The sequence below is a fragment of the Galleria mellonella genome, unplaced genomic scaffold (assembly GCF_026898425.1).
Source record: "Galleria mellonella isolate WM207_F2 unplaced genomic scaffold, CSIRO_AGI_GalMel_v1 utg146, whole genome shotgun sequence".
Taxonomy (NCBI): domain Eukaryota; kingdom Metazoa; phylum Arthropoda; class Insecta; order Lepidoptera; family Pyralidae; genus Galleria; species Galleria mellonella.
In genome coordinates this window covers 5,264,797-5,282,761 of record NW_026441999.1, presented here as the reverse complement: position 1 = coordinate 5,282,761, position 17,965 = coordinate 5,264,797, and the positions used below count along the sequence as shown (strand labels likewise).

At 32.6% G+C, this 17,965-nt stretch overlaps 1 protein-coding gene across 4 annotated transcripts; it reads left to right on the top strand.

Annotated features, from left to right (window-relative positions):
* The first annotated feature begins 118 nt into the window (after positions 1-118).
* Positions 119-17,664, top strand: LOC113523188 (serologically defined colon cancer antigen 8 homolog). 4 transcript variants are annotated; one of them, XM_031909288.2, is made up of 17 exons: positions 123-423; positions 2,309-2,426; positions 3,341-3,515; positions 5,086-5,216; positions 6,091-6,270; positions 7,794-7,928; positions 8,456-8,550; positions 9,545-9,704; positions 10,206-10,367; positions 10,829-10,934; positions 11,419-11,552; positions 12,184-12,288; positions 12,514-12,607; positions 13,018-13,135; positions 14,944-15,271; positions 15,828-15,916; positions 16,498-16,636. In XM_031909288.2, the coding sequence occupies exons 1-16, from the start codon at positions 308-310 to the stop codon at positions 15,903-15,905; spliced, it is 2,235 nt and encodes a 744-aa protein (XP_031765148.1). In that variant the 5' UTR covers positions 123-307; the 3' UTR covers positions 15,906-15,916; positions 16,498-16,636. The 4 variants fall into 4 exon arrangements, with proteins under 4 accessions (XP_031765141.1, XP_031765152.1, XP_031765148.1 ...); XM_031909292.2 differs by lacking the exons at positions 15,828-15,916; positions 16,498-16,636 and adding an exon at positions 15,704-15,790 and having other exon boundaries at positions 122-423; XM_031909280.2 differs by lacking the exon at positions 14,944-15,271 and having other exon boundaries at positions 258-423; positions 16,498-17,664.
* The last annotated feature ends 301 nt before the right edge of the window (positions 17,665-17,965 follow it).

Sequence of the window (17,965 nt, the reverse complement as noted above, 5' to 3'; positions counted from 1 at the left end):
TCCCGAAGAAAACTTTTATGTTAGAACGAAACCGACGATCTATTTTCCATTTACGAGCGAAGGAAAAGGAAAACAGGAAATTTGAAAATGGCCTTAAAAAAGTTCATTCCTTTTCTGACGTCGTGCCTTCCATGACGCAATGGATTCTAGATTCGAAAATTTAAGTCTATAGATTCTATTTTTAAATTGTATCATTAGAAGTGACGTCGAATAGGATTCCCGCGAAAATAATTTTGACAATAGATACTATAGACTTATTAATTTTTTCTCGAAACACGATAGTTGCCAGTTTTGATAATTTTGCAGTATGGGCTCGACCAGTTATTTGGGAAAGCCAAAATCTGCCGGGTATAAAGGGAAGAGTGGCTCCAGCATTGGTTCGGATAAGGAGATGAACGGGAAGCTGCGGAGAACTAAGATAAGGTACATTATTTATGAACTCTTTTTTTTTTATTTTCAAACAAGTTCACTTCAAATTTTTTTTATTATTAATATTTTAATTACGGTGCCTGTGTTTACAAGAATATTTTAATAATAAATGGATAAAAAATAAATTAAACAAGAACATAATGTACCTGCCTGTGTGTGTATTATATTTCATTCAAATTCAAACATTTTTCTAAACTCACTAATTTATAATATTATTAGAATTGCATGTTACTTAAAAAATAATACCTATAGAATTGATAGTTTACAAAATGTAATATATTAAAGAAATACAATCATATTAATATAACAACTACTTTTTTATCAACTTCAAAAAGAATGAAGCTCTTAATTCGGTTATATTTTTTTTATATTTGTTATTTCATAACTCTGCTAATTGTAAACCGATTTCGAAAATTATTCTTAATCTTTTTTTTTATACAACTTAGAATGGCAAACAAGCTGACGGCCCACCTGATGGAAAGTGGTAACCGACGCCTATAGACACGAGCAGTACCATGGACATAACAGAGTATACTGTTTCACCCATGAAACCCCTCATGCGTTGCCATTCCTGAGGACCCAAGTGTTATTCCTCTGTACCCTGTAAAAATACATCAAAAATTATGTACATCATTAAAAATAAAGACGGGTCAAGTGTGAGATTAATTTACTCGCAAAGGATCTTACACTGTATAAATCTAAAAATTTTTAATACACATTAAAAAATTTATATAATATATTGATTTGATTTTGTCTAAAACTATAGATTAATTGAGAAATAAAACTTTTATTCATAGAATAAACGAGAATTATTTTTTCTTTATTGGCTTTGAAATTTTTTATTATACATGACGATTAAATTTAGCCACATATACACACTGCCATAGCATTTATTCTGGTGTTGCCACATGTAAATTTGTATTATATGAAGTGAAAAAAAAAAATTGTTATCTCTTCAACTTTAAAATACACCTAATCTAGAGGAATTTTAAAATTTTCTGTTTCTGTCTCCATTGTTGAACCACAAAAAAATGGCTAGTTTTGTTGTTTGTCTTTAAAGAAAATATGTGCTACAACAAAATGGCGTGAATTTACTAGGTACAGAGGAATAACACCTGAGTCCTCAGGAATGGCAACGCATGAGGGGTATTATGGGGGAAACAGTATACTCTGTTATGTCCATGGTACTGCTCATGTCTATAGGCGACGGTTACCACTTTCTATCAGGTGGGCCGTCAGCTTGTTTGCCATTCTAAGTTGTATAAAATAATAATAATAATAAAAAAAAACTACTTCTGGCTGTTTTCTGTCAATTTTCTGACACTTAACACTCAGTTATATTATTTAGTACAGATAAGGAAATTAGATAAGGACTGAAAGAGTAACATTAATAAGTTGATTTAGTTATTGTTAGATTCTATCAGATGTGTTATATAGTATATATATATATATATATATATATATATATATATATATATATATATATACGGATTATGTTTAATTATAATTAGGTACTTTATTTATAAGACTTAGATAACAGTTGATATATACCATATTATGAATACCCCAGTTTCTGAAATTCATTTCTGAAAGCATATTATCAAATTGGGTTGGCATAATAAGTACCATTGACATGCATTTGTTATCATCAACAACCGTTGCCATAGCAACGTTGTTTAGCGTAATCAATACTTCTATCTTCATTAAAACAAAACCCTCACAACGCAAACAAACTCCTGGCGCAATGCGCAACTACAGTTCAAATTTCGAATTTTGATATTTTATTTTTTATTTAAACTTTTTCTCAGTTCCAAATTCAAAATGTAACTTTTTAAAAAGTTTACCCAGTACAAAAAATGTATTCTTACTTTTCGTATAGGCGACCAACGAAATTGAACGAATATGGGCTAAAAAGGATACCAGACTATACAGAATTGGCGTATAAAGAAGCTGTCTCTAAATTGAGATATTTTTTGTCTGGAAACTATGCGCCTAGTGTGAGTATACTCGGCTTAATATAATTTATCATATATTTAATTATCAAAGTTGAACAAAATATCTTTGGATTAATTCATTTTTTCATTTCAACGTCTTCCTAAGAAGAAACTTAAATTTTTATAATAATCTAGATATTTTTAAATATAAATATTTTTATATTAATAATGTTTTATAAGTATTTTATTGCTTAGTCAGATAATAATAATCAAGTAATGATTTTTTGAATTTTTTCATAAGTGGTAAATGATTGTGTGATTTATGTAAAATAATTTTATATTTCTTAAGTAATAATTTAAGAAATATAAAATTATTTTACATAAAAATAAGTAACAAATCAATTTATTTATTTTTTTACACAATTTTTATTTTTCTTTATGTACATAACATGAAAAAATTGCTTAAATAATCGGATTTTAATAAATAGTTCCATATTATGTTTTAGTGTGTAAAACGGTCAATTTTAAATTTCAAATATAAATATAAATTTTTTGAATTAAGTTAAATTAATTACAATCCATAATGAATTAAATAAAATATTAATTATGTTAAACTAATTAATAAATTAGTAAAATAATTAACTGATAGGATGGTTCCAAAATCAAAAGCCAAAGCCTTGTGTTATATTTAAATTATATAAACAAAATCATATTACGCCGATCCTAAATAATAATTGAGGATAAGAGTGGGTAGATGATAATGAATTAATAAAAAATAATGTAATTAATAAAACAATTAATTAAATAAATTCATTAATGTATAAATTTTTAAGCATTTAATTAAAGGATAGATAAATGGATGAAACGTTTTTAAGGATTTGACTTTTGATTTTGCAAATCTCTTTTTGTAATACATAATTATGTAGTACATTTGACTGGTAATAGATCAGGTTTGAGGATACATTTATTTAAAACAGATACGCAGCTATGGTGGTTCAGCATCTATAAAGAATTTGGACGAGTCCGACGGAGATCTAGACAAGAAATATTTATATCTGTCGGAATACAAGCCGAGGCCGCGGCTGACTGCTAAGTACGCGACACTCTACGCCGACAGTCTCAATAATTATACGCCGCAACATGTCACTGCTGGTAAGATTTTTTTTTTATGGGTGAAAATGGTATGGTAACCCCGTCTGCGCTAACGGGATACGCTGGCGGAGCACCAGTGGAGGGTGATAGATGAGAATGAAAACAGGCCAGTTAGCCCATCATGATGAATTCATCAGGAATTAACCATGATAGTTTCCAGGGAGAACCGCGAGGAGGTCGACCTGGTTGGGTATATTGCTAGCAATAGGATTCTCAGTCTCCATTACTAACAATCCCTTTCCCCCTGCTGCTGGTAAGTTAAGCAGATGCTGCCAATTCAGAAATGTCATCTACAAGATATGACATTTTATTATTTTTTATTTTATCATCCTATTAGTTTTTAACACTAAACCTACCAAGCGCGGTCAAATGACCGTTTTTGAAATTTCGTTACTAAGTTTAGTAACGTTACTGTATCACCATGTAACTTATTGACTTTTCCTATAATATACATACAAGCCATTTTTTCAATGTTTACAACTTACTATTATTTACTTGTTTACTATCCAATTGGGTAAAATCTCTTTCTATATTAAAATACATATTTTATTTTAAAGCGGTCATTTGATCGATCATGGAAGGTTTTTTTTATGGATAATAATGGAATGGTAACCCCACTCGCGCTATCGGTATACACCGGCGGGGCACCAGTGAAGTATGATAGGTGAGGATGAAATAGGTCAGTTAGCCCATCGTGACGTTTACACATGCTCGCGATCAAATTCTGATATGCTATGTTTTATTTCATTTCATTGGTTTTTATTCTTACGTGAACCAGGTTTCCCCTACATCCGTACATCCAAATTTCTAGTATACGAAGTAGCGAGCAAAACGTTATTATTTTGAATTTATAATTTATTTATAATTTATAATAATTTAAATACAATTTCCATTATTTATATTATATTATTATTCATATTGTTAATATCTTTACTCATATAATGACATTTAATAATTTAATTCTATTTTAATGTTTATCAAACACAAGGCATGCTGTGGTCGCCTATAAATGTAAGAACAGTTAGATTTAATCTACCAGTGTATTGTATTGAAATGTTTAGCTGTATTTTATGTTGGTAATCCTATAAATAAATAAATAGTAAAATAGTTAGCCCGTATGCAAAACGGTTTGAGCTAATCATCATTGCCTTGTATTTAACCCATTGTTTAGGATCGACGCAATACGTCTTTCCTTTTTTGTAATCCTTCTCGGTCATACTCCATATATATCTTCCATGAATATTCCATGGTGTTCATAGTGTTGTTCATTTATAGGCAGCACTTCTTATCCGTTCCTGGCTGTATGGTTCGAACATAAAATAGATTCCTTTCCTATGGGTGTCGTAAAAGGAGACTAAGGGAATTTGATGGTCGAAAGATGAGCAGTAGCGTCCCTTATAAAACATCATTAAGGCCTTAATTGCGATTGCCAGCCTGCCTGCCGAGCGTGGCAACTACTGGCAAAACTCTTCCCATGGAAGAGGCCTATGTTCAGCAGTGGACAGTTAACGGCTGATTCAATGATTCTGTCGAAGTGATTATCGATATTGTATTGTATAAAAAAAATTAGCTACTACGGCACCACCGGCGGCGCCCTCTACCGGCGAGTTGTCAGGTGGCACCAATCCTGACGTCATCAACTTCATACAGAAGCAAGAAGAGTACATCGAGCAGTTGGAGAGGGAGAGCCAATACTGCAGGGTATGTTGCTCCGTCTAAAAATATGTATGATAATGCAAATCAAAAATATTTAATTTTAACAGAGAGAAACTTTGGAATTCGGCTGCTTGCTTGTAACTCTAGATTGTAACTCTGTCCCACTTGTGTTTCTGCTGTGATGTAGATGTATTTGCATGACTGTTTCGGGTTGTATGGTGAAATATGACAGTAAAATCACAGGGTACGGAGGTATGCGACTATGTACAGATTACCATATCATTAGACCTACTCAGTAGGATTGGCAACAAATTTGGGGTACCATGTGTATTTTATGATGTTCATACTGCTGTTCCTTTAAAACATCATCGGACACCAAATTGTTGTTGCCAACCCGTTTGCCAAGCGTGGAAACTACTGGCAAAACCGCCCTTAAGTGGGAGGCTACGTTCAGCAGTGGATAGACAACGGCTGATACAATATAGCGCTGATCATGTCTATATTAGACGGTTTAATTATTATTTTTTAATGATAATGGAATGGTAACTCCAACCGCGCTATCGGTGTCCACCGGCGGGGCACCAGTGAAGGATGATAGGTGAGGACGAAGCAGGTCAGTTAGCTCATCGTGACGAATTCAACAAGAATTGTTCACAATGGTTTCCAGGGAAATCACGTGGAGGTTGACCTAATAAGACATTGCTAGCAATAGGGCTGTCAAACTCCATTGCTGATAATCCCTTTCCCTCAATTTATTCGACGGCTAGGCTCTTCACAAATTGTCTTTGTAGTAGAAGGCGGGAATCGCGATGTTGCGGTGTCAGTGTGCGAGCGCTTTACCGTAGTCCTTTAAATGGGCCGTCAATTTGTTTACCATTTAAAAAAATATATCGTATTTTAATTTAATACTTCCACCAAGGATGAGCTGAACAATTTACTCGGCAAAGTGAAAGAGGTGATATCTGAGAACGAGCACTTGCACGAGGCGCAGAAGAACAAGCTCATCTCCAGAATGTTCCATTCTTACAACGCCGGCTCCGAGACTGATGAACTGGATGAACTGGCTGATAGCACGGGATTGGACAGTGACAATAACAAGGTATCAATTAATGACTTAAATGAATACAGGTTATTACTTTTTTTTCATGGATGATAATGGAATGGTAACCCCGCCTGCGCTAACGGTATACGCTTAAGGCACCAGTGAGGGATGCTAGGTGAGAATGAAAAGGCAGATCACTAAGCCCATTGTTTTGGATACACCTGGAATTCAGCACGATGGTTTCTAGAGGGGAACACGTGGAGGTCGACCTGACAGGGTATATTGCTATGGGACTGGTAATCCGCATTACTAACAATCCGGTTATTACATTAGAAGTATTTAATGTTAACAACAATATCTCTGTATTCAACTGTATGGTAAATGTTTAATTTGACTCTTGGTGTTATGGAAACAGCAGAAACCACAAAAATTTCACATTAAAATAACCTTCAAGTGAATAATATTTCTCAGAGAGCAAATTGTAAAGTGTCTTACTATTTTTTTGTTTTTGTTTCCATTTAATTAGGTAACTAGTTTCTATTGAAATAGTTGAGTTTGAGGTGATTTTTCATAAATGAGTGAATAACGCTGCACGCATTTAATCTAATAATTTAAACAAATAATTTTTATTTCAATATGTTAAGAATAGAGAGAAATATCTTAAAATCAATGACTTTATTTATTTATTTATTTAAACTTTAATGCACAGTAAAATTCTATGTACATTTGGCGGACTTAACATCGGACGGTGTTCTCTACCAGTCAACCATTGGGTAAACCGAGAAATACGTAGGCGGTGCATTTTTAAATAGAGTAAAAATTGAGCAATACTTGATAAATTCATATAATATAAACATACACATAACATATTAAATAAATAAATATATACATACAATAAATACATACATACATACATAAATACATAAAATATTACCATATAAAACAATTAAATAAAACAACTGCAATAGAAGAGCAAATAGTAATCTATGACTCAAACAGACCAGACAGACAGAGAGACAGACAGACAGACCAGCAGGAGAAGTTTAAAGGGAAAGTCATTTTTCTAAGAAATAGGTGCGCAATTTGTGTTTAAAAGCTGGCTTGCTTGGGGTAGATCTTATGTCAAGCGGGAGTGTGTTCCATAGTTTGTGTTTAATAGCTTGAACAGTGAAGGAATAAGAAATTTTACTCTTTCGTTTCATTGTATTTGAAATAAATTAAATGTTTTCTATGATTCCTGTAATAAATCTATATATTTTTTTAATGGGTGATAATGGAATGGTAAACTCGCCTGCACTATCAGGATACGCTGGCGGGGCACCAGTAAGGCATGACAGTCGTGGATGAAAAGGCAGGTCAGTTAGCCCATCATGACGAATTTCACTAGAATTAACCATGACGGTTTCCAGAGGGAACCGCGTGGAGGTAGACCTGATAGGGTGTATTGCTGGTAATGGGACAATTAGACCCCATTACTAACAATCCCTTTCCCCCTTTAAAAATCTATATAAGAAGTTATTTTTAATTAATTGTCGATTTGTTAACAATTATATTTTATATTATAGTTTCTATTATTTTAGACGTCTCCTAAAGCCAGGAAACCGTCAAAGTATCGATCAACTAGACTCGAAGGGCCGAATATTGTTTTCGAGTCGCGTATAGCCGAGTTGGAGGCCCAGTTGACTCAGTCGAAGATTGACCTGAAGAAATTACAGGTACGTATTAATTATATATCAACGTAAGAAACGAATCATCTACAGAGATCTAAGGAACAAATGTAAAATTTAAGTTATTAGTTCCAAATAAAAAACTATGTTAAGTGTGAGTTGAACTCACTCTCCAAGGGTTCCATAAAATGTATCTAGAAAGGTTTTTGATCTCTTAATATAAAACAAAATATTTGAATACATTATATACTTGCTGTTGCTTCAAAATACTCCGATACACCAATAGAAACAAAAGAAGTACAAAACGATCGTGTTAAAAAGTTGCAATTACTATAACATAAATAAATCCCCAATTTTCCCCAAAAAAAAATCCCCAATTTAATACTAAGTTGTTTACATTTCTGTATAAGGACATCATATCACAATCTGAACTTTTAAGAAATCTTATAGAAATTTTATCAAAATCGATTCAGTAGTTCTATTTTTGAATCCAAATAACTGCATTTGTTACGATTGAAGTTGGTGTTCGTTTTTTTCGAAACAATACCTCAAGTTATGTTTGTCTGTTTTTTAAGGAGGAAAATAATGAGAACAAGCGTAAACTAGCCTCTGGCCTGGTTGACACAACCTGCTTAGATGGCTTCAAAAGGCAAATCGATAATCTGCAAAGGTCAGTTTATCAAAACCATAAATTTTATTGTTTCTTTTTTAATAAATAGTTTATTTTATAAATATTAGTGTTTTTCCAGATATGTGGTAACAAGATAATAACAATTAAAATAACATGCATATACACTCGATTCAACCGATATTTTGATTCAATTTAGATTCATATATGTTTCTAGTAAAGCTGTGTGAGCCCGGTATAGAATAGGCCACCCCTTTTTTTTCTCGTAGGGGTCGTAAGAGGCGACAAAGGGTTCTTAATAGTCCAGGGATGGACAGTAGCGTCTCTCTGAAAACATCATCAAAGCCTAACTGCGGTTGCCAACTCGCATTTCAAGCGTGACAACTAAAAGCAAACCCTTCCTTATGAGTTTTGCCAGTGGTCTAGGGGGGCATGCCTATCTACAGCAGAGATCAGTTAACGATTGATAATAATAATAATGTATGTAGTTGTGTCTTGTTTTCGATGCTATATTGTTGGTGCTATGTTAAATATATCAACATAACCTTCAAGAAAAGAGCATATTCGTTTTTAAAAGGCCGGCAGCACACCTGCAATGCCTTTAGTGTTGTGGGTGATCATGGGCGGCGGTAGTCACTTACCATCAGATGAGCCGCATGCTCGGTTGCCCCCTGTGTTGTAAAAAAATTACAGATTCAAGAATGTCCTCATTCATTAATTCTATTAATTGAGTTATAAATTATGTGGATTAAGAATGTCTATTCAGAGTTATTTCTACCTGTCTTAGACAGGTCATGAAATAATGTAACGTTAGAATCGTTGTCGCAAGCCAATCCGTGAGACAGAATGAGATGGCAATATCTGGTGTTTTATTCTTTTTCATGCGAGCGGTAATTGTAACAATTTAATCAATAAATTCGTTTGCCTTTTGTCTATTACAATGGCCTCTAAATGTAAATAGAAAGAGTATATCTTACATACAGAAATAAAGTTTTTTTTTTATAATACGTTTGAAATTATAAATTAATTTTTCTAGAGACAAGTCGTCCTTGGAAAGTCAAATTTCCAAATTGAAGCTTAGCCTAGAACAGAAAGATGGTGACTTGGACGGTAGATACAAACGTGGCTCTGATGTCATAGAACAGCAGCTTAGAGAAGAAAGGAACAATTTGGAAGCTGAAATTCGTAGGCTCAAGGTAATAGTATTGTTTTCAATGACAATTTTTAGCCTGTATTGCATATAGTGGTAGACTCTATGGATATATATGGATTGTCATGGATGAAAATAGAGTATAATTTTATCGTTTACTTAAAGCTTAACGATAACCTTTAAACTAAAATAGTAGTGTTAAAGGTCTAAGAGATCTATGTTCAGCAATGAACAATTGGACAATGAATGACTAATTAAAATAATAATGATATATAAAAAATACTGAATTCTATGTTGCTAGTATACTATGGAAAATTTTTCATAATAGACATGTAGCCAATAAATGTAAAGAAAAAAATAATAAATAACTTCGTTGGTTTAATTATTGATGATTTAGAAAGTTATAGATCTATTTTATCAATCATTATTGATAAATGTCAAAAATTAGATAATAATCAGATTATTATAAACAATTCTGATGTTGCCTATGTTACAAAATTAAAAAAAAAAGAAACAAACAAAAGTTAAAACTTTTCAATATTATCAGGATGAACTTGCTAAAGAGCGATCAAAAATACGCGAACTAGCGGGCGAAGGGGCCCGCAGAGCTATACAAGAGAGGAGTGCGGCTGAACAGCGTTACAACGCTCATTTCGATGAATTGCAACATGATCTCGCTGCCCAATATGACAATGTCTCAAAGTTGCAGGTATTTATAAATAAAAAAAAAAATGTTAATACTTATACAATCGAATTTTTTTATCCAATTTAGAATGGCAAACAAGCTGACGGCCCACTTGATGAAAATTGGTAAATGTCACCTATAGACATGATCAGTACAATGGACATAACAGACAATAGTGTTAATAATGTTACATTTAAGCATTTTTAAACACTATTTTTTATAATTCTACCGACCATTTTGAAATGCAAATTCAGCTAAGGAGAATGGACAGAATACTCAGTTGTTGCTTTTTCAAATTTTCAATATGTTGAGTTTTGCAAATTATAAATTTAAGTAAATACAAAGTACTAAGTAGTACCAGAATTAAAAATTAAGATATTAGCTAATTAGGAAATAACAGACAAGACTAACATCTTAAGGACGTAATCTTCTGAAACAAACCATTAAATAAAAAAAAAAAAATTAATAATACATTCCCATATCAGCTTGATCTGGAACGTCAACGTCGAGAAGAAAACGAGCTGAAACGAGAACTCTCGATGAAGAATGCAGCACTAGAAGAACTTAAAATGGAATTAAAGAATAAAACGGGTAAATAGATAAAGCTATGAAATAGTGATATTATACTGTGAAACTAAATTATAATTAACGTATTCTACTAACATACATTCTATGACTACTATATGTAGATACATACATTTTCGAGTCATCTCCCATATTTCGAGCTGACCCGTAGCCCGTATCCAGTAGCTAGGACGGATCGATCGACTATTTTATTTTTGTATGTAATTTATAATAACGTTTGTGTATGTAGATCTTTTAAGTAGAGTATAAATATGTAATATAATATGATGATAACGTATTTACTTGTTTATTCCTCAATCATGTAAAAAATTAAAGGGATTTGAATTGAAAAATATTCAATTGAAATTCTAAGTAGTCGTAGTAGTGTAAATGTAATTTTTGAAGAAGGAAGATTCTTTAGGGAATATGAGTAACGGTTTTCACATATATCTCATTTTATTAATCACATTTGATACATATGATGTACTACAGTAAAGTTTTAATATTACAGCTTCATTGCAAGCAGATCTAGCTCAAGCGCACGCTGAGAAAGCTTCGCTTGAGGAGGAACTAGCCAGCGCAAGACTGGCCATGGAGCGTCAACAGCGACAAGCTAAACATGAGGCCAATCGTCTCAATTCTGAGGTATGGGTCTCAAAATGACAACAGCGAAAAAGCAATTACGCAGATATTTGCTAATAGCAATTCATTTGAAGGAAAGAATGAATGAATTGAATTTAAAGGACGTATTTTATTTAAGCGCTTGTATTTTTTTATTTCAATTCTTCTATTATAATTTGTGTAGCTTTGTATGTAGCGTTGTTAAATTTCTAAAAGACATATTATATTATATTATTATTCATTTTATATTTGCAAGATAGAGATATACTCGTAAGTTGAAATTCCTAAATTATTTCTATATATATAATAATAAAAAATCGCCGTGTGGTCTCGGTTTAGAATAAACCATCCCTTCCTTTCCCGTGGGTGTCGTAAAAGGCGACTAAGGGCCCTCCTTTAGTCGCCCTTAGAGAGATGGGCAGCAGCGGCCCTCTTTAAACATCTCCAAAGCCAAACTACGGTTGCCAATCCGCATGCTAAGCGTGGCAACTACTGGCAAAACCCTCCAAGGGAAAGGCTTATGTTGAGCAGTGGACAGTTAAAGGCTGATATGATGATTATGATAAAAAATCTGGCTATTGTGTCAATAGTTTAAAATACATATCGTGTTGTATAAAAAACCAACAGACAAATATGCTACTTATTTTGTTTACAGATACAGTCTCTCCGTCAACGTCTGGATCGAGCTGATGCAGACTTGGTTCATTCACGCAGAGAGAATCTACGTCTCACTGACCAAATTGCTACGTTGGAGAAGGAAGTAAGTCTAATGAATAGTCACATTTCAGGTGCTTGTTGAATAATAATATAAGTCATAAGTTATTTTAAATAAATTTAGAGTTTATAATTATCAAGACTAGCAATTTTAGTAGCAATGAAATGATGGACAGACAGATTTTCGAATTGCGCGAAACACTAAAATTAAATTCTAGATTAATTAACACTAAAAAATTGGCGTATAAAATTTGGCATCTATATTTCACAGTTAAACATGAAAAACTTGACACCGATATCGCCTGAGAAAATTAAGAAGGAGAAAGAATTGTCAACAATGCTCGAGTCTATGGAAAACAAGCATGGTACGTAATTTTATCAAGTTAAATAGAGCGTAGCTTTATTGAGGTGATGGGCACATTAGGAACTTAGATTTTACTAATATGGGAACAGTATAGTGGTCATCTAATGGGTAAACTATTGATGTTTTGAAATTACCAATAAAAACTATGCTATCTAAATGAATAGTTATAAAATTCAAAACATTCATAATTTACCCTTTCATTTATTGTGCTTGCATGTACATCGAATAGTGAAAGGGCTTTCTAATGATACATTAATCAATAGTTTATTCATCAGATTGTTTATTTACTAAATAGCTCATTGTCAGTATTAAAGAGGTTCATGAGTACCGTCTACTAGTTTTGTCTTCAATGTATCTGGGAATTTGGGTAGAAGAATCGCACCTTTAAAGCAAGAACATTTGGTTCCGCAGCTAAAACGGTCGCTGGGTTGGAGTCCATGATACAATCACAAAACAGTCTGATGGAGAAACTCACCGGCGAATGTCGTTTGCTAACAGACAAGCTCGACGACGCAAATCGTAGGCACAAGTACGAAATGTTTTCAACTTTTTAAGCATGTTGATTGAGTACAAAATTTCTGTAGAATTATTTTAAAAGCACTTACAAATTTATGTTCAAATAATAAAAATTGTCATCATTACCCATTTAAAATTGAGACATATGGATTAAAATTTCTTAACGTCGTGCTGTGTTTTTATTGGTGGCAGGCAGTGCGCAGAGTCGCGGCCGTGTAGACGAACCAATCAGAACACAGCGCGACCATTCAAGATCCAGAGAACCAGCAGTAGGGACGCGTCGTTCCAAGCGCCGCTCCGAAAAAGAGTCCGATTCGTCGAGTAATCACCCGCCAATTATTGTCGGTCCGTTAACGACAAATCAGGATCTCGCCAATCCCCAAGGAGAGAAGACTTACAATCTACCACTAATGATTCAACAGCCCTTTTTACGGGAGAAAAAGGAGCCAATTAAAGTTGATATTAGTGTAAAATTGATACCTAAGTCTAGAAAGAAAGAGAAGAAGAGAAGAGAATCACACATAGAAGACATTGTAATACAAACAGAAGATAATAAAACTATTAATAATAGAATAAGCATGGAAGTAATTGATGGCGATGTTAATATTTTAAGCGAAACAGTAGAATTAGTTGATATAGACAAAGATAATCAATCTCATGATGCAAAGCCCCACTCAGAAATAAATGACATAAATAAAGAAATAAAAGAGACTGAAACAAAAGATGATGCTATAATAGCTACAAGTTCTATTGGTGATCAAACTGAAGTAATCTATGAAGAAACGAATGATTCTAAAATCGAATCAGTGACTGTGAATTTAAAAGAACAGCTAGAAGAAGAAATTAGATCAGATGATGCTAATGAAGTAAATATTGAGAAAGAATTAACTGAAGAAGAAATTCAACCTTCTGAACAGGAAATTTTAGATCCTGAAGAATAATATATAAATAAATCCTCAAATAGAGATATTCCTTCAAATGTTATCGAATAAGATTATAAATGAATGTACGACTTATGTTGCTGAAATGTTATTTGTATTATTATTATTATTTTCTCGTGTGCCCTTGTGCCTTATGATAATTCTATGTGAAAAATGTATTTTCTGTTATTATTTTTATTAGATTGAGTATAATATTTGTAATAATTATCAGAAATATTATTGTTAAATCGATTTTTAAAGATGTTTTTGTAGTAGATTTATTTAAAGATATTAGGTTAATTTTAATAAGTAACTCTCTGAGTAGGGTTATAAAATATTTGTGCAATATGTTGTTTTTGCTGATTATTAGTTATATTTAAATAGTTTATTTTTTCTATTGTCTAGAACAATATTGTATCTAAATGTTACAAAATTGTATCTAAATGGGTAATGATTACAAACTATTTAATATTAAATATGTTACGTGTGCAATAAATGTCGCTTTTAGATTATTGCATTCTATAATTTCAACAACTCATACGAAGTATCTAAGTCTTAAGAGATTAATTAAATAATTTTTAAATATTAGAAAAATAATATATTAAATTAAAAATAATAAGCAAGGCAATATAGCGAAAGTTTTCAATAATTAAAATTTAGGGAGCTATATCTATGCCTTTATTTGTCTCTAAATATTTTTTTCATGTTTAATAATATTAGCTATACACATAGGTACATTTTCTTATAGCGGCCTTTTCATGGCATGCATAGATTTATAATTGACACTATATAGCACAAACTATACTTAGTAGTCTAATTATTCATTTCCTGTAACTAATGAAACAGCAATACAATTTTAAAACAGCACGTTCACTTACATAAAAATCGATTTCCCTTTCAGAACAGAAAGAACACAATTGCTTTGCAGGAACGTTGAACTTATGAGAAAACTAAGAAACCTATGGTCTTCTCATAAGAAATATTGCACTACCACCATCACGCCATATCGAAGCTACACCCCGTTAAGTGGATACCCAAATAGTCGATCATCTTATGATATAGACCGCACTTATTATACTTCATCCCCTTACACAAATAGAAATAGATATAAGAAAACCGATGATTTGAGTTCTAAAGACACACCCAGAGAGGATATTGGCGTTTTGTCTAGAAATCTGAGCGATTTGTCAATTGATAGGATTGGAGATTCTGATGACGATCTTGTTAAGGTAAGGGGTTTGTACAAGATTAGGAAAGTTGCATGACTTGCTCGCGCTGTGCATGGTAATTTGTTGCAGTTTGAACAAAGAAAGTAGGCATATTGTTTAAACATTTAATGGACAACACAGATGAAAAGAAAAAAAAATTAATAGTGCATGGAATGTTTCCTGTTAGATTGTCATAAAGAATGTTGGATTCCTATTCCAAATTAATCATTTATTTTAATCATGATACAAACAAATATTGGCATATCGGCGATATAAAAGTGATTGTTATGCTTGATCGCAATTTCTAAAACATTATTAATGAAATAAATAGTTCGACACTAATAAGTAATTTGTAATATGTAGATATCTACAGGTGAGATATTTTCTACAAAGAAATTAAAATATACTTAACCAACTTGCATAAAGAGTAAGCTACCACTACTAATATTGCAGGTATTCTCGTTTTGGATAAAACATTACTTGATTATATGTAGAATATTGGCAACGATGAAATTGAGTATGTAGTTGAATTGACTAATGCACGTGTGCGTGTGTTATCACTGTGTGTGTGCTTCAGGGAAGAACTGGCCGCTCTGCATCGTCAAGTAGAAAGCCTGGGGAAGTCGCTACAACCGGCTGCCACGCATTCACCTAGCACTTATCAAGGTATGTTTGTAATTAAATATCTTTCTGCCGAAAGAACGAGACGAAGATGTTATTTATGCTTATATATATTCTTATAAATATTTATTTACAGACTTAAGTAGCGACTGGGATATGTTTACTGACCGAAATAATAAGTAGACTATATCTTTATCCATCACATATAGTATATGTATACCAAATTTCATAGTGATTGATGAAGCCCCCTGTATACATAGTAACAAACAAACTCATTTTCATATTTATAATATTTTACTATTCTACTATTTTACACACCATTAGTAAAATAAGAGTACTACATTCATTGATATACATCTCGGATAGTTGAAATTTTAGAATAAATTTTGAATTGAACTGGTTCCCGACTATTGTACAATAAAATGTTATAGATATCAAGTATGGCTATTGTGACAACAATAGATTAATATTCTTCTTAGAAATTAGTAAGTAATGTGGATTATGCAATGATAATGAGGTTACTGATAATGAGGTTACTAACAATGGTTACACGAGCACTACGTTTATGCATCACATTACCAAGAACTTTTAAATATATAGAGAAAATATTAAATTATCTTTTACAGCACCTACCACGCACAGTACCACAGCCAGCAGAGATGTACCCCATACCCCGCCCAATACCAGACCAAACAATACCGGAGCTGACTCCGCCAGATACACCGAATATGGTGACGCACCGCTCCCAAGCATCCGACCAAACAGAGTCGACGGGGACGACGACCAAGCAGTCAGAACAGTAAGGCAAGACTCTAGAACCACTTTACAACCAGATAAAATAAATACCGAAGAAGTCATTGATAATAATTATGCAAATATAACACCAAACGAAGAGGTTGTTCATGATTCAGTACCCAAGGAAGAAGAAAAGCAAATGGATGTTGAACATAATCAAGAATACGAAAAGGAACCACATTATGAAGAAGAAAATTTAAATTATGATCAGAATTATGAACAAGGACAAGTCGCAGCCGACAACGAATATCAAAATCAACAATATGATCAAAATTATGAACAACCAGCTTATACGGAACAATATGAAAATTATGAACAATATCCACAGCAATATGCCGACCCTAACGCGCAATATGAAGGACAATACGACAATTACGCTACTGATGGAAACTATCAAAATATTCAACAGAATTATGAGAACACTGATTATAATCAGGAATATGGTACAGTAAATGAGCAGGAACAGAATGTTGCAAGTGAAAACAAAAGAAGCAATTCGCCTAACGAAAAAGTATTTAATCAAAGTTAGCAGCATTATTAATAATTGCGTTTAATTTTTGTGCAATATTTATTTGTTTTTTATTTTTATTCATAATGTACTTGTCCTAGGATTGATTACGTTTCATTACTAAGCTTTTGATGTTAGATAAGATGTTAATGTCGATTAGAATTGTCTGTAAAAGCCGATTTACTAAAGTTCTAGCATACCTATTGCCAACTAATTTGATTACTACTACAGGGAAAGTCTATATGTCTAATGTAGAATAAAATAGAAAAAACAAAATCAGCGGTATATGGATATTTAGGTAAAAACCTAAGACCGCAGGTAATATTTTTAATCTATGGGGTTTTAATTTCAGATTATGCGGAACATTATAATTGACATCTTAATAAAACGACGTATATTATCTACGTACATTAAATCTAATAAAATTCTAAAATATGTATTGTTCACAAAGTAATATTTTTGCTCAATACAATAATGTTTACGGATGGTACTTGTTTTTGTTTTTTAATTCTTAATCAAAAACTCTACTAATCCTAACCACAGACATACAATTATATCTGTGATTTTAACCTAATGGTGACGAAGTTAGATAAAAACTCTATTTAAATTCCATACCTTTCTATTAGGGGGTTTTTATTTCTAACTCTCATTACTACCAAAGCCTCGAGTAGAGAGATTAATGGAATTAAAAATGCCACTTTTACCGTGCCACCTACTCATAACAATAGGATGGGATACAGCAGTGAAATATCAGGGTACGGGTAGATAACAGCGTACTCTTTGGAATGGTG